Source organism: Vicugna pacos, chromosome 3 (assembly GCF_048564905.1).
Source record: "Vicugna pacos chromosome 3, VicPac4, whole genome shotgun sequence".
Taxonomy (NCBI): domain Eukaryota; kingdom Metazoa; phylum Chordata; class Mammalia; order Artiodactyla; family Camelidae; genus Vicugna; species Vicugna pacos.
In genome coordinates this window covers 38197318-38221330 of record NC_132989.1, presented here as the reverse complement: position 1 = coordinate 38221330, position 24013 = coordinate 38197318, and the positions used below count along the sequence as shown (strand labels likewise).

At 41.9% G+C, this 24013-nt stretch overlaps 1 protein-coding gene across 1 annotated transcript in view; it reads left to right on the top strand.

The window, feature by feature from the left end:
* The window catches only part of FAM170A (family with sequence similarity 170 member A), a 41384-nt gene extending 17723 nt beyond the window's left edge, over nt 1-23661 (top strand). Inside the window, exons 3-12 of the mRNA XM_072950504.1 lie at nt 3537-3679; nt 4440-4533; nt 5218-5355; nt 7991-8036; nt 16531-16751; nt 17784-17942; nt 20993-21133; nt 21846-22620; nt 22887-22942; nt 23526-23661. Coding sequence (XP_072806605.1) covers nt 17873-17942; nt 20993-21133; nt 21846-22620; nt 22887-22893 — 993 coding nt within the window. The 5' untranslated portion in view covers nt 3537-3679; nt 4440-4533; nt 5218-5355; ... (1 more) ...; nt 16531-16751; nt 17784-17872 and the 3' untranslated portion in view covers nt 22894-22942; nt 23526-23661. The remainder of the gene's footprint in view (nt 1-3536; nt 3680-4439; nt 4534-5217; nt 5356-7990; nt 8037-16530; nt 16752-17783; nt 17943-20992; nt 21134-21845; nt 22621-22886; nt 22943-23525) is intronic.
* The last annotated feature ends 352 nt before the right edge of the window (nt 23662-24013 follow it).

Below are 24013 nucleotides of genomic sequence, written 5' to 3'. Positions count from 1 at the left end.
GCTGCATGGACTTTTCTTTTAGTGTGTTATTATTTTAAGGTGTGTAAATTCTTGGCCGCTGTCTGGATTAAATAAATAAGCAAACAAAAACAAAGGATGCTATGAAATAAGAACATTTAAAAGATTCATTACCTCTTGACTTTGAGGAATTGCCTAATTGCCTTAAGTTCAAGGCTAATTTATGGAATTCCACAGAATAATGACTTACATTTGCCTAGTGATGGGAGGTTTATTAGGTGCTTTCATCTGTGCCATTCATTCAGTGAACTAGTCAATTAACAAATTAATCCTTCAACAGACATTTCTTTTGAACCTATTCCATAACAATCATTGGCAAGCATGATTTGGGGGTTCCTAAAATAAATAAGGCAGGTGTGCTGCCCTGCCAAGCCTTCAGTCTGGTAAGGGTAGACCAGAAATGTAAGCAATTAAATGACTGAAATGTTGTGATCGAAGTTTGTCCACACCTCAGTGGGGGCAAAAGTGGGGAGTGGGCCGTTCTTACCAAGGGAGGGGAAAGAGGACAGTAGAGCATTCATAGAGGAGGCGTCCCAGAGTGCAGTCTTATCCTTACTAGTGTCACTATTGTCAGTGGTTTGCAGTGAGATCCTGACTCAGGGCTGAAGTATCTTCTCCGAGGTGACCCAGTTCCTAAGATTTCAAAAGCAATTTGTCCCACTGCACAGCATCTCCCCTACCCCATGAAGTTCCTAAAATGTATGACTCATGTTCGAGTAGTGATAAGAGAGGGAAGGGGAGGCCAGAGAGCCTGAAAATGAGACTTATGTTTGTGCAAAATGAGCTTGGTTCCCAGAGTAACAAGAAAAACCGCTTGATTGAAAATGCTATTCATCCAGAAAGGAAGAGAGAAAGCCAAACCCAAAGGCAGGGTTTAGAGCTGGAAACAATGGCTTTGTTAAGATTTACAGGCTTGTGAGATTTCTCTGTTGCACAGGGCATTAAGGAAAGTTATTTGAAAAATATTCAAATTTTTTTGACATCATTTTCCCTAGGCAATATGGAAACTGGCTTTTTGGAGGTTGGGCCTCTTTTAAGATAAAATTTCAGAGAAAATGAGGTTTCAATGGATGGCCCATGTCTTCTGCTGTCACCACCCACGGACTCTAATTTCTTTCTTATTCTGTTTGCTAAAAGCCATTCGTTTTTTTTCAGGAGATGGATGCTTCTCTTTAGTCATACTTTTGGTGTGTGGCCACATTTCACTAGGTTGGTGGCATGTTGATTTGTAAAATGCCTTAAGAAGACACCCACATGCATTTAAGATAAGAATGGCAAGAACAACTCAGTATTGGCACACATTTTCTTTGTTCTCTGAAAGAAAGTTTATTATTGGACATTAGAATGTAACATCATATGGAGATTTCCAATATGAGCTGAAAGTGCCCAGCCACTGTGATGGGAGGCCATCTGGTCTTTTTCTTTGCCTTTGTACTTCCTGTCATTACATGAGAATTGTGAGCTGGAGTGCTACATTTTATAACTTAATAAATTGTAAATCAGTTAGGGGAACAGGTATTTTAACTGAGAACAAAGGACCATTACTCCAACGAACTAGGTAGCCCCTTATGTTTACAGTTCTTTACAGGTTAGAAAACATTTCAAATAATCTCTTTTGACTCCCACGAGCACCCCAAGGGGAGACACATGAAATCTAAGGTGTAAAGTTTTTTTTAATTCACGAGGAAACTGAGGCCCAGACAGAATGAGGCTAATACTCTAATACTTTAATACCCTAGCTAATAGTAGTGAGGTTTTTTTTTAATATTCTAGACAGTGTTGCTTAGTTCTGTTAAAAAATAAACTGAGGCATATTCAAATTTTAAGAGTTTATTTTGGCATAAAATTGATTCGAATCAAGCAGCACTAAATGGGAAGTGGTTAGAAGTGCTCCCCCTACAGGAAGTAGGAGGAGAACTTCTCTAGAGAAGATGCTGGGGAACAAAGTAAGGGAATTACCTGATTGGCTTAAGCGCTGCATTATTTGGGAAAGCCCAGTTGGCTCTTTGTGATTGGTTGTTCTTAGGTTTTGGTTTCTTAACCTTGAGGCATTGCAGGCTTAGGCTTTGGTTTGTTTACACTAGCTGCTACTGCATTAGAACCCCCTCAGTCTAACGGCCTCCTTGTTTAACCGATTAACAGTTCTTTATATTATAGTGCTGCTTTGCGGAAAAATTCTCTCAGGGACACACACTGTGCCTTTCGCCCTGATCTGCTTTTTCTCCAACATGTGTGATTAGTTGCAAGAGAACCTGAGGAAGAAAATGGCTGATTCCATATCAGTCCATCCTACTTATAAGAAAAGGAACACAAATCATATACCTCAGTGGTACAATAGTTTGAATTACTTTAATATATGAAAAGCAGCACATAATTAAATTCTAAGAATCAAGACTCATATTTCTTTTACTGGAAACACCTGCATCAGAAGAGAGTCTAGATGAATACAGCCCACTAGGGATCCTCGTTATAACACTGTGTGTGGATTAAATTGTAGAGAAATAACAGAAGGAGGTGATATTACCAGTGTCAGCCCATTTTCTCTGGCCGTGCTAGCCTGGAGTTTTAAAAGGGGTCACATCAATGGTCATAACCCATATTTTTAACTTTCGATCTCTTAGGTGATTACAAACCTCTAAGTCCTCCCCATGTGCCCCTAGTGGAGTCCCAGGGATAGTCTGTGTGCGCCAGTTCCGCCAGCCTCCTGTGGGTTCTGTGATACGTTTCCTTTCTTCCTGCTTCAGCCCCCACGTTGGGAGGCTGGCTGCCCTCAGAGGGAACCTAGATTTTGCTCTCAGTTGGCAGCCTACCCTGGTACCATTCTTGCCTCTGCCTCTGATTTCTTTCTTGGAGTTCTTGATGTGGGTCAGGCAGAAGCGGGATGTGCTATCTTCTTCTCCCTTTTGGGATATGTGTGGATCTCAAAGCAGGCAGGATTGTTAGTACGCCTTCTCTTTATTTTTAAATGTCCAGCCCTCTCTTTTTAGCATTGAGTCCATGAGGGTAGGTAGGCCATGGACAAATCTGGGGAACATTAACAACTATATTAAGACCATCAGGGAGGAAAGGGGATTGGAAGAGATAAATTTGGAGTGCGAGATTTGCAGATACTAACTAGCATATGTAAAATAGAGGAACAGCAAGTTTATACTGTATAGCACAGGGAACTATATTCAATATCTTACAGTAACATATAATGAAAAAGAATATGAAAGCAAATATATGTATGTATATATATGACTGAACTATTATGCTTCACACTAGAAATTGATACAACATTGTAAACTGACTATACTTCTAAAAAAAAAAAAAGGACCATCACCTTGTCCTCCCCTTGAAAATATTTATTAGTTGCCAGGGGGGCCCAGAATCTCAGCATAAAATAGAACCTAGACTCAAGCTTACGGGGCCCCAAATATCAATATTTGTGTTTAACCTAGGGCTGATTTTTATTCCTTTCTATTTTCTGTTCTGTCTATCTTCTGTTTCTCTGGTTAATTGAATTTTTTTTTTCTCAGCTATTGAAGTGAAAACTGCTTTGAAAAGCAAATGCCTTAGGTCAGCTCTGTCTCCCTGACTGAAGGGAAAGAAATGAAGGAGACCCATTGAAGGAAAGTTAATGTTTCCAATCAGAAGAGGAGCATTCTACCTCGCTCTGGTGGTGAGTGATGCCAAATCAGCTGGAAAGGGCTCTCATTCCTAGGGCTAAGGAATAAGGAACAGGAACTCAGTGATGCTGTCCCTACAAAACAAAACAAATCTAAACTGGGATATAAAATCAGCATTTAAAATTAACCAAGGGAGGCAGAGCTTGCTGGACCTAGGTTTGTGGATAGCCAGTATCTGGGTGCCCTGTCCCTGTTTTACTGTCCTGGGTGAGGTCCTGCTCTGAACCAGGACCCCTAGGAATATTGTCAGGGAGCCATCCTCTCCCTTTATGTTCCCAGCATCTTCGTGAGTCCTGAGTCCTCATCTTTTCTTTATTATCACTGTATTAAAGGCTTAAAGAAAATCAGCTGTCACTTGACAATTTGAACGTTGTTTATAGGAAGATATTTCTCAACCAAGACAACACTTAAAAGGCAGCATGCAGTGGCAAAAAGAATGCAGTAATCTGAATATCAGGAGACCTGGAACTTTCTTTTCTGTCAACTGTCCCATCAGATCAGGGAGGCTCCCTTCTCTCCCTCCTATCCCAGCTCTCCCCCTCTGCCTCCATCAGTTTCTTTGTAAATAGGCTTGATCTCCATGACCCCTCCTTCTCTCAAGTTCTGAGTATATAATTTTGAAAATCTCCTCCCACCCAAGGAGTTTCTTCAGACCCCACAGCAAAGTTTCGAGTTGTGAGGGAAGATGTTTTCCTGTGCATTTATTGACCAATTCCTATTGTTACTAGAGAGTAGGTTCTTATGTTATTGCAGAAAGAATTCAGAGACAAGATATGGAGGTCAAGAAAGCAAAGGGAAGATTTATTAAGTGACAGTACTTTCTCAAGAGGAGAACAAGCAGACTCCGGTGAGTAGCTGCCCTGAGTTTCTTTGGCAAGTTGGATACATGGGGTGTAAAAATGAATGGGCAGAATATTTATTGAGGAGGGAGGGGTTTTGGATTGTATTTCCTGATTTTCATCCCAGCTCCACCTTGCTGGGGGGAAGAGGGATTTTGTCCTTATTTAGACTTGATTGGAAGAGTCATGGCATCAGTGCATGATGAGTATGTCTAATGTGCAAGGCTAATTCTATTGTAATGAGGGCATAATGAGCAAAAGGTTACATTCGGACACCAAAAATTCCCACCTATTCCCATCTTTCTTTGTGTGCCTGTCAGATCCTTGTCACCCCAAAATGTGTGGTTTCCTGCCAGTCAGGAGGTTCCTGCTTTTCTTTATCTGCCCAAGGACCCCGATTATTTACAAGATGTATGATTTCCTGCCATTCGGCCTATGCCATGCCCCCTGCCCCTTTCTCTGCTCATATCTAGCTATTTACCTGTCCTAACACTATATGCCAGATGCAAGTCACTGTGCAAAGCACCCTTTAAGTGTCACTTAATCCTTAATGATGATGTTGGTGATGATGATATCAAACACGTAGTGCTTACTCTGTGTCAGACTCTGTTCTGATCAGTTTACGTACATTTGCTCATTTAAATCCTTATTACAGAGTGCATGAAGTTGGTATTATGATCTTCATTTTGCAGATGACCATTGAGCCTTAGAGTGGAAACAAATGTAGCACCCAAGGTCCTAGGACTGATCTCAGGCCAATCATCTTCTCTACAGATGAGGAAGCTGGGGTTCTAACAGCCTAAGGAAAACCGCCCACAGTCACAGAACAAGTAAGTAGCACACTTGGAAATGAAACTCAGATCTAACTCATTCCAGAGCCCATGTTCTTTCCATTTTGCTGCTTTGCCTCCCAGAGACATTTTTGCTTTGTCATAAACCGCAGAGCAGAGCATGGCACTTTTAATGAAGAAAAAGTTTGCTAAATGAAAAGCAGATTAATGAGATATTTGGGACGCTTTGCAGTAAATAAATCTCAGAATTCTCATCTTCTCCCACTCAAATTGCTAAAGCCATAACAGTAACAATTACCTCAGCCTGGTTGAGGCCATGTGGGAGTGAACTCTCTTAATTTTATTGCTCAGGGAAGACACTGGAGATCAACAAAATTTTCCTTGAGCTGGCTGAACCACAGGTCAGAAATTGGATATATCAGATGTTGGCTTTCCCCATTAGACCCTCTGCCTGCCCCTCCTCTTTTAGCTGTGTCTTGAAATGCCATTACTTTAGGAGAGAAATGGAGCTTAAAATTCAGTCAACATTAAAAAGTATTAGAAATGTCACTGAAAACCTGTTTTTGTGAATGGATGAGGCCTAGAACATCATTTGAACATGATGGCCTGAGACTTGAGGAAAGTCTATTTTTTTAATAATAGGTAATCTTAGCTACTCTCTGGGAATTTAAAAATAGCCCTTTGAAACTGAGAGGCTAGAACAGAAATGTAATTTTTCTGTATGATACATAACTGAATTTGAAGCCAAATGCTCATATTTATATTCAAGAAGAATGTGTGTCTACTCATGCTAGGTGTGGAGGGTATTGAGGGTTGTGAAGGCAAGCGAGTCTCAGGCCCTTTCTCTAAGAGCTATGAATCTATTAAGGGAAATGGGGTGAAAGCTGAAACGATCTGTGCAGCGAGGGGAAACGGACCGTGCGCTGTGTGTCCACCATAGACCAAGCATCATGTTAGCACTTTATATAAGAACATGGCAAGATGGTGGTATTATCCCCATTTCTAGGGAGGAAAGCAAGGCTCAGAATAAGGTGCCCTGAGTCAGCAGCTCTTTATTAATGTGGCTGAGATCCAGACTCAGGTGGTTCTAGTAACAGATCTATATTCTTTCCCCTACAATTTTTACTATTAATCAGGCTAGATACATTTAATGATTTAACTTAAAAAAATGTTTTTTAATTGAAATGTAATTGATTTACAATGTTGTGCTAGTGTCTGGTGTACAGCATAGTGATTCAGTTACACACACACACACGCACATATTCTTTTTCATATTCGTTCTCATTATAGGTTATTGCAAGCTATTGAGTATAGTCCCCTGTGCTATATACAATAGGACCTTGTTGTTTATCTATTTTATGTATAGTAGTTTGTATATGCTAATCCTAACTCTTAATTTATACCTTCCCCCTTTCCTCTTTGGTAACCATAAGTTTGTTTTCTATGTTGTGAGTCTCTTTGTGTTTTGTAAATAAATTCACTTGTGTCATTTTATAAGATTCCATATACAAGTAATAAATCATATATTTCTCTTTCTCTGTCTGATTTACTTCAGTTAGTATGATAATCGCCAGGTCCATCCATCCATGTTGCTGCAAATGGCATTATTTCATTCTTTTTTATGGCTGAGTAATATTCCTTCGTGTGTGTGTGTGTGTGTGTGTGTGTGTGTGTGTGTGTGTGTGTGTGTATGTGTGTGTACCCCACATCTTCTTTACCCAAACATCTGTCAATGGACATTTAGGTTGCTTCCATGTCTTGGCTATTGTCAGTAGTGCTGCTATGAACATTGGGGTGCAGGTGTCATTTTGAAATAGGATTCCTTCTGGATATATTCCCAGGAGCAGGATTCCTGGGTCATATGGTAAGTCTATTCCTAGTCTTTTGAGGAATCTCCATACTGTTTTCCACAGTGGCTTCATAGTAGTTTAACTTATTAGGTATCCCTTCATGGGATTTAATGATATACAAAATTAGCTCACCAAGTTGCATAACATTTTGAGGTGACAATTTTTAACCTGGGGTATTTTGAGGAATCTTGGGCAAATCAGATAATTTTCAGCTTCTTAAAAGGAATGTACAAAACAGAAAACTTTATCCATTTGTTGTGTCTTTATGTTTGCTGTGTGAAGCTTATGGATGGTCTTCGAGTGGGGGATAGAAGAGGTCTGGATAACCTATACAGCTACATTACTTGCTAGGAAATAATGGTTTTGAATTTTGAGTTGGCTGCTTTCAGTGGCTGTATCAGCTCAGCAGGAGTCAGCACTTTAATGTGGCTACCAAAAAGCCTGTCTTAAGAGAAGTACCTATGATGGAGGAAGTAACAACTCCACCCCACTCTAACTTGGTCAGACCTTAGTTGGAATACTGTGTTCAATTCTGGGAACGTACATGAAGACAAACATAAAACAATTAGGACATATTCAGGAGAAAGTTTGGATCACTGCAGGGAAATGAAATCTGAATGTTTCAGGGAATAGGGCTGTGTAGCTGAAGAAAAAGACATGAAGGGCCAGGATAACAATCTTTAAATATTAGAAGAATTGTCTTATAGGAGAGAAGTGTCAATTTTTTGCTGTGTGATCCTAAAAGATGCAACTGGAAGCTACAGGCTCTGGGGAGTTAGATTTGTCTTTCCAAGGAAGAATTTTTGTTTTGTTTTTTTTTTTAGAAAGTGATGGATTCCCAGTCTCTGAAGGTCTTGGAACATGGACCAAGTAAGTACTTGGTGGAGCCCCTGCGAGGAAATTCAAAGGTACCAGGGATTAGCTTTCACAAGCATCAAAGTCCTTCCCCACCCTGAGCATCTCAACACCTTCTGGACTCTCCTTCCAGGCTTTGCCTCTATGTTTGTCACCAGCATGGGGATATACTTTTGGAGGATAGATGGATGGATGGATGGATGACAGGGAATGGGACAAATCCGCAGTGGCAGAGCAGTTACTTGATCCATGCTAATTTGGTCTGCCATTTTTAAATTTTGCCTTTCCTATGTACTCATATTCTTGTCTTAAACTATGGGCATCTGGAGACCTTTGCTGTAACTGTTTAGTTTGTGACCCTCAACTTAGCAACCCCATTTCATGCAGTTAGGTTATTTGACAATGATTTTTTTCAGGTGTCAGTTATTGTCAGGCCCCATCAGTAACAGAGTCTAACTTGGTTGCATATACAAACTCTAGGTTTGAAAAACTTATGGCTGGCTCCTCTCTCTGGGGAAAGACAGGATCTGAATTCTTTTCCAAATTTCAGTGAGATGGAAATTTCAGGACACCCAAGAGACAGAGAACCAGTCAGAGGGCTTCACACTTAAAAAATAGCCTTTAAAATTACCCACTTGCTAGCTGCACTGCTCCCAGCTCTGTGTCAGGTAGGAATCATGAACTGTTTTGAATCTCAAACAGTTTTTATTCATTTAAGAACTAAAAGTGGTTGACAGAAGGTTTTTACTCATAGCCTAGAACAGAACTCTTGCAGTGTCAACAGTAAATATCCTAGCAAAAAAAAAGGTTGGGGGTTTGACCATTTTATTGCTTTCCTCAGGGCAAACTCTGTGGGCTCATAGCAACATCTAGTGGGCAGTGACCCCAGTTGTCACACCTGGGAGTAGGTTTCCCTCTAATCCTTTTCAGAGTTATAAACAGCTGGGAAACATGATTTATAGACCAAGAGGCATTTTAAACATGGGATTTGCTAACACCTCATATTCCCCACCCCTTAGAAGAGACACTGAGATCGTGCTCAGATCCTGTTAATCTCATTTACTCCCATGAATTGATGTCAAGGATATTAGGTTCATGGAGGAGATTTTCAAAACCCTACCAAGTAGGTTTAGAGGAAGATATGACTCAGTTCAGATTAATCTTTTGGGTCAGAGGTTTTCCTAGGCACCAAGAATCATCTGATCCTGCTTTGTAAGGTTGAATCCCTTGCTTACAAATCATCCATAGCAGCTAAAGCCCTGATGGAAAGGTGTCCTTTACAATTGTAGGTTTTACCCCAATCTCTGGGCTCTTTTATAAATGAACTTTGAATATTATATAGTTATTTGAACTCTCTGAGTCTCAACTCAGTTTATTAACGTTATTAATTTGTGATGGATAAATATGTCTTCTGATATAATACATTGCTTCACACAGGGGCACCATCTCAGGAAGATTTCGTCTGTTGCAAATTTATGAGGAAGTTGAATATTTACTTTTGGTACTTTTTCACCAACCCCTCACCAACCCCTCAAATGTGTGATCCAAGTGCTACCTTCCTACCACATAGCATCCCTTCTTTACCCTGTCTCTTTGTTTTCTGCCGAGTTCAAAAATGGCCCAATTCTCAGCCTGTTTTCCACTAGTCCTTGCTAAAACAGTGGCTCAACATGGTTTAAGTTAAGGCACCAGTGCTCATGAGATTATTTGCATTTTGATCAAAATTTTTAAAGAGTAAATATTCAAAGAACTGACTCTATGGTTTAAGTGTAGGCAGTGCAAAAATAGTTTTAGGTGGAGATGAAGGGAGTTGAGTGGATTACGCAGGACATGGGGTGAACAGGGCTCTCACTTTTGTTCAGATACATGAACATGGTGACAGGACAGCATAAATGCAGAGATGGCTCTTTTGTGCTGCTATGGGGGAAAATAAAAGAGGCCACTGGTGAGGACACTGGCCTTGGGAGAAAGAAAATACAGTTTGGCAATTTATTTAAGCCTTTGTTGGGGTCGAAGAAACAAGTAGGGGAGCTCATACTTAGTGGAAAGAGCTGTGGAAAATTCAGAGATAAGGAATCTTGGCCTCTATTCTACAAGGGTTCATGCCCTATGTTGTGGGGACATCAGATACATCATTAATAGACTGACCAATTGGAGAGTATGGAAAGAAGGGAGGATGGGGTATAGCTAAGTGGCAGGAACAGGCTAGCATATGTGAGGCCCTATGTTCAATCCCTAGTACCTTCATTAAAAAGAAAAAAGAAATCACTCTGCCAGGGGGAAGGATATAGCTCAATGGTAGAGTGCATGCTTAGCATGCACCAGGTTCTTGGTTCATTCCCCAGTACCTCTGTTAAAAAAAAAGAAAGAAAGAAAGAAAGAAAGAAAGAATATGGAAAGAGTTATCACAGAGGTATAACTAACATGCTGTGAAAATGTGTGATCCATTCTAATTGGGTTATCTGGAAGGGCTTCTTATAGAAAGTGGGATTTTAGTTGAACTTAAAAACAAATTGTACTTTGAAAACGTATGCTTTTGAAATAAAGGACTTGAGTAAAGGCCTGTACTCTGATTGAGGGAGGGAAGTTTGGCCTAGTTGAGTGGAGGCCAGAAGGCGAGTGTTAGGCTTTAGTCTGGAAAATTCAGTAGGGGCTTCAACCCTGTGGGGCATTACATATTTGGTTGAATATTTTAGATTTTATTGTTCTCATATTGGAAAGCCAATTAAGATTTCAACAGGGGAATAATATTCATAAAGAAAATAAATATGACTATTCTTTTTTTTTCACCTTTAACATTTTTTATTGATTTATAATCATTTTACAATGTTGTGTCAAATTCCAGTGTAGAGCACAATAATATGACTATTCTTAAAGAAAATAACTGTGACCAGGATGAATTGAAGTGGGAGGGAACGACATACGCATTTGTCCACAACTTGGGGAAGAGAAGAAGATGGCCTCTGATTCATTAGATGTGCATGTTATCTGCAGGAGCAAAATAAGCAGCGTGTCTCAGTGCGTAAATCCTCCTCCCATATACCCGTTCTTTTTCATCATGGAGCAAATATTTGGCAGCCAAGTTATTTTTAAAGTAATAAGAACAAAGCTATTTGGAATAAATGTTTCAGAACCATTTGTTACTTTGCATAGACCTAGGAGCACATAGGATTGAGCTAAAGCATTTACCATGGTATGTGGTTCGCAGGGGTTGCCACACTATTACATACACTTTGGGCTAAAATCTAACTCTTGCCACCACTATTGCTCAAAGACCTGGCGTGTCAACAAGATCATCAAAATAGCAAAGTGGGAGTTAAGAGCTTTTCTGCCTGTTTCTTCAAGTCTCAGGAAGATTGTTTCCTTTGTATTCCCTGTATTCAGAATACAAAAGCCTCCCAGACTCTAATCTTTATGAGGTCAGAGATTTCTAAAGGCAGTGAGATTATTTTCCAGCCGCTTTTCAGTTAAGGCAAGTGATTTAGGAACTTCCAAACCCTCCCTCCTAAATCTATTTTTAGAAACGAAACAAAACAAAAAAACAAGTAGATGCAATATAATCCCAACTACACCGTTCTAGTATAAAAGTCCTAGCACAGCGTGGTGGAAAAAGGTTGTGATTCATGACCTAAGAGATGTGAGTTCTAGACCTCGTTTGGTGCATGCATAGCTTGATGGATTTGTCAAGTCTCATATTTAATGGGGAGAAATTAGAATTTTTAAATATGGTCTCTCTTCTCTTCAATAGTACTGTTACTTTTTTTAATTTCTTTTTTTAAAATTCTTTTTTGCAAGGGGGAGGGTGGAGGTAATTAGGTTTATTTATTTATTTGTCTATCTATTTATTTAAATGGAGGTACTGGGGATTGAACTCAGGACCTTGAGCATGCTAAGCACACACTCTACCACTGAGCTATACCTTCCCTTCCCTAGTAGTACTGTTCACAATTATTTTTGCTTAAGGTGTCTAGAAAATTGGGAGACACGTGATAAGATTGTGGCCAATGATTCTGGGCAGAAGTGATGTGTGTTACTTTGGAGCTAGAACATTTAATGGCATGTGAGACTCCAGAATTCTTCTTCTCTACAATGATGATTGATAGTGATGGCTTTGTCATGCTGAACCCAGGAATAAGGACAATGAGGAGCAGAACTCCTCACTAGCCCATGATGGGCATGTACAAGGAGCGGGAAGTGAACCTTTGTTGTTTTAAGCCACTGAAATTTGGGGGAATTATTTGTTATAATAAAATGATCAACCTTATTCATGAGTGATGTGATCTCCAAAGAGTATAACTGAGGTGAATAAGGAAAGCCCTAGCAATATAAAGATCCTTCTTTTTCTTGATTTAAAATGTAAGTTTTCTATAGATAAATGTCAAAGCTGCTTGGAGGGGAATTAAGTTTCCTATATTTGGAATTAAGTTTCCTATCATTCCTACTGAAATATAGACTGGGCAGCCTTTTGAAGGCAGGGATGTAGAAACTGAAGATGATTGTGTGATCTCATAAGAAATTGATATTTACTCTTTGTGTTTATGGCACAGAGCTCCTGAAACCCTTGGAATTTCCTACCTGCTGAGAGCAATAAAGGTGTCTTTTGTTACGTTAATGAGGTGACTTTGGAAAGCACCTCAGAATGGGGGCTGATTGCTAGTGGAGCCAACCAAGTGATTAGAGGATTGGAACTATGAGTCCCACCTCTAGGGCTCTGGGGAGATTAGAGGGGATAGAGGTTGAATCATTCACCAGCGACAGATGGTCTAATCAATCCTGCTTATGTAAAGAAGCCTCCATAAAAACCCAAAAGGAAGACATTTGGATTGCTTCTGAAGTGAACATACAGAGATGCAGGGAGAGTGGCATGCTCAGAAAGCATGGAATCACTGGACCCTTTTTCTGTGCCTTGCCATATGCATCCTTCCACTCAGCTGTTCCTGAGTTTTGTGTGTGTGTGTGTGTGTGTGTGTATAATATTCATAATAGACTGGTAATCTAGTAAGTAAAATGTTTCTCTGAGTTCCCTGAGCCTGCTTTGTGTGAACAAATCAATCAAACGCAAAGCAGGATGGAACCTCCAATCTACAGAAGCATGAGTGGCAACCTGGATTTGCTATTGGCATCTGAATGTGTGTGTGTGTCTGTGTGTCTGTGTGTGTGTGGTGGGGAATGGGGGCAGTCCTGTAGAACTGAGCCCTTAACCTGTGGAAACTGATGCTATCTTTGGGTAGATAGTGTCAGAATTGAGTTGCATTGTAGCACATCCAGGTGGGGTCTGATAACTGTTTGGTGATATGGGGAATCCCTGTTCACTCCACGTTGGAACTGATACTACAGTTGACACTTGAACTATATGGGTTTAAACTGTGCATGGATTTTTTTCAGTAAATACACATCTATGGATTCAAGTAAATGTGAATCATAATTTCTATCTGCAGTTGATTGAATCTGCAGATGCGAAACCTGTGGATACAGAGGCTGACTATACCACACCATTTGGCATAAGGGAGTTGAGCATCCTTGGATTTTGGTGTCTGCAGGGGCTGCTGGAACCAATCCCCTTTGGACACTGAGGGACGACTGTAGTATCTTAGGTTGGATCTTAGTCCAAGGTCCATTCCCTTTTAAAAGTATTCAGGGTTATAGCCCCTGAGGGTAACTGCTGCACCTCACATTTGTGCAGCTGGTAGGGTTTGTAAAGTATTTTCTACATTGTTAACTTATTTGCTCTTCTATGGATAGCAAGAGGTTTTATTCTCTGTACCTTCAGTGGAGACTTTGCAGCTGCTAAGAAGAATCTAGTTGGAGAGACAAGCTAATGTTTCCCTGTGTCCCATAGTTATTCGGATAGACATGTAGTCATATCTCAATATGGTTTTCATTTTCATTCTCCTAATGGCTAGTGATATTAAACATCATTTTGTATACTTATTTGCCATTTGTATATCCTCTTCGGTGAAACATCTCTTCATGTCTTTTGTCCATTTTCTAATCAAATTGTTTTGTTTTTTACTGTTGAATTTGAGAGTTCTTTATATATTATAGATATTACTTCTTTGTTGGATATGTAGTTTGTAAATATTTTCTTCCAGTCTGTAGCTTGACTTCTTATACCCTTAAAAAATCTTTCATGTCACAAATGATTTTAGTTTTGATGAAATCTAGTTTAACTATTTTTCCTTCATGAATCATCTTTCCTGGTTTATTGCAATGGCCTGTTACCCCAGAAGGGGAAGGGAGAAGACCCCAGTTCTTGGCTTATCTGAAAGACAGGAATATAGACAGGAGATAGTGCGTTGTGCACCAAAAGATTTTAAAGATTTTATTAGCAAGGGGAAAGTACATGTCCAAAAACGGGAGGCGGTCCAGTCCAAGGGCAGATAGCAATATTCTTTGTTTGCCCCTTCTCTTATACCCTTGCTTAGAGGTGGTCTTTTGATTGACCACTCTTTCCCCTTGGAGTGCTCATGCTCATCCTCTTTTGTGCATGTTCTTACCCATGATGTACACAGAAAAACCCATGGCGGAGGCCTAAACTACAGTGCTAATTATATCACAATGAGCACTGGGTCATGTCTGGTTTGGTTCTTCTCTCTACTGTGCAGTTGTAGTTGTTGAGTTCTAACTGGTTTCTTACTGGCTCTCATTTAAGAAGAAGTAAAGCCTCTTTATGCTGGAGGTGTACATAAAGCCATCTTCTGGACCATCCACTTTCTGCTCCACTTTATCTGCTCAATGCCCCCACTTATCTAACTACCTAACAGGCCCACTGTTCTCTGATTCTTCCCTTGCCTCCCAATAGTCTATTCTTAACAGAGCAATCAGAGTGATCTTTTTCAGTGTCATTTCTCCTTTAAAATTCTCCAAGCTTCCCAGGTCACTCAGCATAAAAGCCAAAGTCTTGACAGTAGCCTACAAAGCCCTGTGTATGTAATTGGGTCCCTCATTATGACTTTCTTCGTGGTATTCAAATAGGCCAAGCAACCCCTGGACCAGAACTCCAGTCTCTTCTTTTGCCTAAAAAATATAACTTAACAGTGGCTCTGAGCTTCCTTACTGGCCTCAGGTACTGAAATGGGGTCCTTTTAGTGAACATAGAACCCCTATTCAACATAGAAATCTCCTATTCAACATAGAAATTCCCCTATTTCTTACAGTCCCAAGTTTCTTGTTTTATTTTTCTTCATGATACTTGTAAATATTTAAACTACTACACGTTTTACAAAATTGTCTATCTTCTCCTCCAGAATTAAACTCCTTGAGAGAAAAATCTTTTTATCTGTTTTGTTTATAAATGTTCAACTACAGGATCTAGAGCCTGGCACATAGTAGGGACTCAGTAACTATTAATAGAAGGAAGAATGAATGAAGAAATGAAGGGATGAACTAACGTATGCCTGAACCTCACGTGGGCTTGCCGTGATAAACCCTGTTGGCCCTAGCTTGGAGATCCTGAGTTGGTACCATTGGAATCATCTTTCCTTTTCTGAGCAGAGGGTCATTTCTTTCAGAAATTCAAGGTCTAACAAAAATGCCCCAAGAATCACCCTCCTAGGAATAACAGAATTAGAACTGCTGATGAAAGTTCAGCTCCTAAGGAGATGATGATCATCAGTGGTTGTCAATGCTCTTTGTCGAAAGGTTGATGAGGAAGGAGCATTATGGTGGAGAAATCAAGCTGACGCTGCCTGAACTCGCTGATCAATCTCAACCTCTTGAAAAACAGGACAACGTTTTCTTACTTCCTGTTGTGATACAGTAGGGAGGTGCACAGCATCACTTATGAAATGATCTTGTAGTTACATGAAATTGAATCTAAATCTAATTAATTCTCTACATCTAACTACCTGTTTACAAGGAAATACAGATAATAGGGAATATCTTAAATGGACTCCAAAATGTGGAAAATTTTACAGGATAAATTATTTAGTTTCTTCAGCAAAGCAGTGCCAAAAAAGGGAGAGAGAACTGTTGTAGAATAAAAGACACATTGACATGCCACATGGCAGCATATGGACCTTGTTTAGATCTCAATTCCAATGAACCAGGTATAAAAAAGACTTTTTAACACAGTTGGAGGAAAATGAGCGTGGCTTGGTTATTAAGTGGTATGAAGAAATGATGGTTAAATTTCTTGGGTAAGATAATGCTATTGTTGTTATGTTAGAAACAGATTCTTACCTATTGGAGATAAATACTATTGTATTAAAGGAGAAATGACATAATGTCTGAGATTTGCTTTAAAATGCAGCACTTCCCCCACCCATCCTTCTAAACCTCCTACACTAAAATATATGAACAAAAAGCTCAAAGTGCATGCTGCATGCGTGTGTGTGTGTGTGTGTGTATGGAACAGAATAAGAATGGCAGAACATTGACAATTATTGAAATTGGGTGATGGGTAAATGGTGCTGCATCCTCATTGTAGAATTCTCTTTACTTTGTGTATGTTTGGACATTTCTACTGCAAAACTTTTTTAAAAAATCCTCCTTGCCCCTCCTTTTCTAGGGATTCTCCAACAAACAGGTAGACTAATTTCATCAGTGAACCGTCACAAGGCTGCCCTACCTTCACTCTCCTGCTGCCTGAGACTTGAAGATATTCTGCAGTGCTCTTGCAAATTTGGACCAACCTTCATCCTCTGGGTATTTCTAATGCAAGCAGTGACTTCTGGGAATCCACTCCTTCCCAGGACTCCCAGTGGATGATGGCCACCACCTCAAAATGAGGTATGTCTAATTCTAGAGTGGAATTAAGAGGATCCAGATGGGTTGCCACTTATAACTGGTCTAAATTACAGCCCCACAGCAAAGATGTGCAAGGAATAGTATGAAAAATGTTTTTATAACTTCTCTTAATTTGTATTTTAAGCCTGATCCTGCTGGTGTCCTGTTTGGATTTCCACCCATCCCTATTTGGAAGTCATACCAGGCCAGGGTTTTGAGGGTGGAGGTGAGAGCATTGTCAGTGTCCATTGGAGCCCACAGTAGTAGTGGAGATGCCCATCAGCTCGGGTGCCATGCCTCCTTCGGTTTGGTGGCGCCTGTACCACACGTGGGGTGGGTTGCCATTGTTTCTGCTGGTGTGCACCACACGGCCATCTCCTTTTAGAGTTTTTGCCATGTCTACCCCTCCAGCCACAATTCAGAGGCGCCTTCTCCAGGATCTCTCTGACTTAATCAGTACATCTCGACACTGGAATGGGAAAACAAAACAGTACCTATTTACTAAAACCTGCTTCTGTTATGTTTCTGCTCAAATATCCTCTCTTTTCCTTGGAGTATGGGAGTTTAGAAAGAAAAGCTAAGATTATCAGCATGCTATTGCTGCTACACCCTGCTGTGCCCTTCCACTGGCCAATGAACAGGGTCTGCTACCCACCTCAATGTAGAAGAAAGAGTGAAATGAAGGGAGAAAAGAGAAAAAAGTAAACAGGGACAGGTTACCATCTCAAAATACCCTGCCACATTTGAAAGACGTGAGAGTTGAATTCACAGGAGAGGTTCTGCTGGAAAGAAGGAATTTTCCCTTGAAAATGGTATCTTCACAGTTGCAAAGACTGTGTTGGACCTAGGGCCACAGAATGCTCTGACGTCATCACTGAGGTCAGAGAATCCTGCTGTGGGCCTGGCGACCTTTGAACCTTAACAGCCCTGCACTGTAGTGAGCACTGGGCAGTCCTGCTGGTTCACTAAGTGGTCGGAGTCTTCAGCCATCTAGGAGACTGGACTATTTTTATTGATATCAAATCATTCCGACAGATCTCCTGAGAACCACGGAGGGCCATCTTGTGGGGAAGAGGAGGAGCTGGACTTGAGGCATCTTCTAAGGGACTTTTCTCGTTGGTGCTATGAAACGGCGACAGAAGAGGAAACATCTGGAAAATGAAGAGTCCCAGGAGACTGCCCAGAAGGGAGGAGGTATGTGTGGGGCTTGTCAGGGGCACGTGGGTTTCTGCCAACCTGAGCTTTCTCTGGGGAGATGGGGCTGAGATCGTGTCACCTGTGAAGTAAGGAGCAAAAGAATTTTCCTCGGCTGCTGCTGCCATCTCCATCCCGAGAGTCCCCGTGGTGTGAGATGGCACAGGAAGGCCAGCTGCCTCCAGCAGGTGGGAAGTCAGCCCTGCTGGCTTGAGGACTCTCTGCAGGGCTGCCCACACTGGAGCCAGGTCAGACCTGCTCGCGCTGACTCAGAGGAGCGGCTTTTCTCCAGCCCCGAGTTCTCTCTTAATCTCTTTTTTGGATCTTTCCATGGGGTCATGAGGTAGGGGGTGTGAAGGATGCTGAGAGATATCTGTGAGTTGCTTGGTCCCTTTTACCAAAGAGGAAAGAGAAGCCCAATGAGTTGAAAACCCTGTTGAAAAATATCTTGAGAAGTGAAATGCCTGTTCGAAAGGAGACTATTTGCCTAGGGATGACGTCATATTGAAAGCATGGAGGTCTATTCCTTCAACAAGAAGAATTTTCCAAAGGAAACCAGGGGAAGGGAAGGGCCTTCCAGAGACTAAGGCTAGATAGATGGGGGAGCTCTGAGAGCCCCGGGCCACAGGGTGCCTGCCTGCCTGCATTCAGTGTAGGAGAGTAGCTTTTCCTGGGAAAGGGGGTGGTCCCATGGAGGAAGGGGGGCAGAATGGAGCCCACGCCAGGGTTCTAGCTGGAGGTCTCTGCCCCAGATTAGAGCCCAGAAGCTCCCACCAGGCCCAGGGCCCTGAAGACTGGAGGACAGGCCCTGGAAATAGATGTCTAGATAGTAGGCAGGTTTTTCAGGCAGCAACTGGGACAGGATGGGGAAGTCAATGATTGCCCCCACACTTCAGAATACTTTCATCGTGTGCATGTGTGTGTCTGTGTGTCTGTGTGTCTGTGGTAGAGGGAGCAGTGGGGAGAATGAGAGTGAATGCTCATCACATGTAGAGTCTCCATGGTAAGGTTCCTGTCACCTTGCCCAGACCTGGTGACACTCAGTACACATAAGAGTGTATACTGAATTCTTGTTACAGATGTTCCGTGAGATAGTTCCTCATGCACCCATATAAACTCTGATACAGCAAAGATATCACACATCTCAATACTTAACTTTTTTTAATTGAAGTATAATCATTTTACAATGTTGTGTCAATTTCTCGTGTACAGCATAATAGCTCAGTCATACATATACATACATATATTCATTTTCAGATTCTTTTTCATTATGGGTTACCATAAGATATTGAATTTAGCTTCCTGTGCTATACAGTAGAAACTTGTTTATCTATTTTATATATAGTAATTAGTATTTGCAGATCCTGAACTCCCAATTTATCCCTTTCCACCTGGTAACCATAAGTTTGTTTTCTACACACATAACTTCTTTATTAAACCACTCACGGCACATATAGATAAGTACACACATCACTCTTGTACTACATCCACATACAGCCTGCCTGTATCACAGTCCTCTTCCCTCACACCAAACTCTGGAGATTATATGTACACACACACACACGCACACACACACACATATATATATGTATATGTATATACACACACACACACACACATATACATACCCAATATGTGTATCTCCCCAACAGTCACACAAACACAGCTACCTCCAGCTGTCTCTAAATATCTCTCTAATAACCAGTCACATGTCACACATATCACACTTATAACACATTGTTTATTTTTAATTTAAAAAAATTTTATTGAAGTATAGTTAGTCACAATATGTCAATTTCTGGTGCACAGCATACTGTTTCAGTCATGCATATATACACATCTATTTGCTTTCATATTCTTTTTCATTATAGGTTACTACAAAATATTGAGTATAGTTCCCTGTGCTATACAGAAGCAATTTGGTTTTTGTCTAATGTATATATAATAGTATTTGCAAATCTCAAACTGCCAATTTATCCCTTCCCACCTCCTTTTCCCCGGGTAACCATAAGATTGTTTACTATGTCTGTGGGTCTGTTTCTGTTTTGTAGATAAGTTATTGGTGTCTTCTTTTTTCTTTTCTTTCTTTTAGATTCCACATGTAAGCAATACCATATGGCATTTTTCTCTCTCCTTCTGGTTCACTTCGTTTAGAATGACGATCTCTAGATCCATCCATAACACATTGTTCAGTAATGCCAGACCCCCTTTGTATAAACCACAATAAAACACAGACTCAACAATCCCTATCAGTATTGCCAGATAAAATACAGGATATCCACTTAAATTTGAATTTCAGATAAACAACAAGTAACTTTTCAGTATGAGTATATCCCAAATATTGTATGGGCCATACTGACAGGAAAAGTAAGTATGACCGAATACTGCATGGGAATATTTACACTAAAAATGATTCTTGGTTTATCTGAAATTCACATGTAACTGGGTGTCCTGTATTTTTGTTTGCTAAATCTGGCAACCCTTAAAGACTTGCCACCAGCTGACATGTTACTTAATACTTACTGTATTTCTTTTTAGTGTCTGTCTTCCTCTCTTAGAATGTTCAGCATTACCAGAGCCCAGAATAATGGAGTAGTGCCTGATGCAGAGTAGCTGCTTACTGAATTCTGTTGAATGAATGAATGAGCACACACCATAAGTATAGCCGTACCCTGCCATCAGGAAAAGTTACATGTCCCATGACGCCTGAGTTGTGAACAGAAGCCATGCACATAAACTCCACAGACACAGATACACACATTTCCACCAAACTGACCCCACACTTAGCAAAAGCTTAGCCAATACTTATCACATTCACATTTTACACATATTTAGTCACCACTCAGGTCTGCATTCCTCACAAGACACTAACAGAATAATTGTTGATTTTAATTAAATACTGGCATATCCACTGGGGACCACACTTCTAAACTGGTGTATTCACTGCATCTGACATGTGTCAGATACTCAGTAAATACTTGTTGGACAGATGAATGATGAGCAAACATGCCGAACTCACTGTATCTCTGAGCCTTTCACATCTCCCTCAGGAATCTCCAAGTCACAAGGTGATGCCCCTCAGCTTGGATCCCCTGCGGTGGCCCAAGGATGCGGCCCAGGAGTAGGAAAGATCTCCTCATCCTCCGAATACTTCTCCTGTGTTTCTTCTCCATGCAAGCTCACCCATGGCAGTAAGGATATGGGGCTCATTGGGGCAGCAGTGCTTGGCTGTGGGGCAGGAGGCACATAGATCCAAGCCAGGCTGAGAGGAGACCCAGGGCATCAGAGGTCATCAGTGCTCTGTGGAGGAGCCTGGGTAGGAAGGCAGAGCTGTTAGGAGAACTGGGATCTGAGCTCAATGTGGGAGGGTGTGAGTCCTGGGCAACCATGGTGGGGAAGTTAAGGAGCAGGGGCCAGAAAAGTCTGGGCTTGAGGTGGAGGATGGAGGGACCGGTCAAGCATCTTCAGAGGAACATGTAGGGTTCATCTTTGCCTTTGTTTCCAGAGAAGGACAGTGTTCTTCAGCACAGCCCTCCAGCACAAGAGCAAGACCATCCAGCTCAGGTCCACACACCTCACATACAACTCATGTGCATGCTCAGCACACCATGCCACTCTCCTATACCACCACCCACATATAACACACCAGTTATATCTCAAACTCACATTCTTCTTATAGCACCCACCCCCAAAATCCCTCACATACCTCAGCCCTCACCACCATGCTTCATGCCCCTGTATACAGACACCACCTCAGTATCCCTCCATACGTCAATGAAATCTCACCAGATATGCTTCCCTAATGTACTGACAATAGCCAGCAAGCCCATGACACAGCCTCAGCATGTCACAGCTTCGGTCATGCTCCATCCATGTTCTTATGTCTCTCATTTCCTTTCCCAGGAATCTGGAGATCACATGGAGACAGTCGCCAGCCTAGAGTACCCCTAGCACAGGTTCAGGAACATGGGGAGACTGTTCTCCCCTTAGAGCACATCTCATCCCCTTCATCCTATGAGACCTGTGTGTCCTCTCTGTATAGAAACAAAGAGAAACAGGGCATGAAAATATACTACATGCAGGTACAAATGAGAAAGGGGGTAGCTGTCTCCTGGGAGACAGAGAAACCCTCGGAGACCCAGGAAAAGCAGCCGAGGATGGAAGAAGTGAACCTTGCTGAAGGAGTGTGGGTAGGTAACCCCCCCTCTGATGTGTCCACCAGAAACCTCCTGTCTGACAGCGAGCCCAGTGGGGAGGAGAAGGAGCATGAGGAAAGGGCAGAGTCAGACAGCCCACTAGGGTCACCTGCAGTCGAGGAGAGACCCAGGGCCAAGACCCCTGACTGGCTGGTGACCATGGAGATTGGCTTCAGGTGCATGGCCTGCTGCCGGGTCTTCTCCACCTTGGAGCTCCTCCAGGAGCACGTGCAGTATGGCATCCGGGAAGGCTTCAGCTGCCACGTCTTTCATCTCACCATGGCTCAGCTGACAGGTAGCGTGGAATCAGAGAGCATTCTCAAGGAGGAGGTGGTGGAGGAGGAGGAGGAGGAAGAGGAAGAGGAAGAGAAGCAAGAAGAAAAGGCGAATGAGGAGGAGCAGCCCACAGGGGAAGACCTCAGCAAGAGGAGACCCTGGAGCCAATGTCCAGGCTGTGTGTTTCATTCTCCGAAGGACAGGAGGTGCGCAGCGGCTGGGTCTGCCGAGGGCGCGGTACCTTCTCCAAGCCAGTGCTCTCTCCAGTCTGGGCTCATGCCTCCACAGGGGAGACTTGGGGGCTTTATCCCCTCAGGGGATAACTGAAAGGGGGAATACCTGAGCCCCTTGCTTCTTGTCCAGGCATTTAATAGTCATGACTCTAAGTGGGAATTTATCCATCACTTTTCAGCTCCTGCAGGAAGTTCTCTCTAGCTAAGAAGTACTTTTCTCTGTTTTGGTTTCCACACAGCAACTGAGTCATGGGCTGACGATCCTGGAAGGTGGTGTGGACTTCTCTTAGAAGAGGTAAGATCTGACGCTGGTGCAGTGTTCTGAGCATGAGAAATGTCATGGGAAGGGGCTGCAGGGATGTGGGTTACCTGGGGGCCCTGCAGTTGCATCAACCTGGGGCATATCCAGCGCTTCTGGGAAATTGGTCTCTGTTGACTTAAACAAGAATGTGGAGAGTTTTGACTAGGCATTTTCTCAGGGTCTCCGTGATTGACCTCATCTCTAAGAGCGCGTACTGCTAGCAACACTTCTTGGCAGAGGGAGCCAGGCGAGGTCTGAAGAGAGGACAAGGGACCTCCCAGGCCAAGTGGTTTGAGGTCTGAGAGCCTCCGGCCTGAGCTGGGATCTCATCCTGGCCACTGCACAGAGCCCTCTGAGGGAAAGGGGAGTGTGAGAGGGAGTCATGTGGAACTGATGTCCCAAGAGATCTGGAAATGTTCCAGATCCTTCATTTTGCCATAGTTGATCTGGAAGCAGATTCACTGTGGTATGTGTGGCTCTGAGCTTTAAGACAAAGGTGAAGTGTACCTTTGACCAGTAGAGCTCATGTTGCTTCTTGTCTATTCCTGTTCTGCCTCATTTGTTTTATCACTTCCAGGGAGAAGAAAGGACCCTGGGGATAGGAGCAGACAGAATGCCAGTGGTCTTGAGGAGGATGAAGGGACCAGCACTCAGTCTAACATCATATGACAATATGAACATCATAAGCAATAAAGGGTGTTTTCTAAACCTTTCCTAGATATATTATTTAATTAAATTTGTCTGTCTGTCTGTCTGTCTATCTTATCTATCTGCCTGCCTGCCTACCTACCTACCTATTCATCCATCTATCTATATATGTCATCTCTAAGTCTCTAGTAGTTTTTAAACAAGGTTTCACATAAACACCAAGGTTATTCACCAGCCTTTTCCAGAAGAATCAGTATCTGAGCTCCTAGGATCTGCATGACTATTTTTCCAAGGCGGGATACTATATTTCACATAAGACCGTAACAGACTACCCTGAGTTCAGGTAAAGGAACTGTGAAGGAGCAGGTGATGTGGAAACCATGTGCAATGGGTCATGACTGAAAGCCCTGTGAAGGG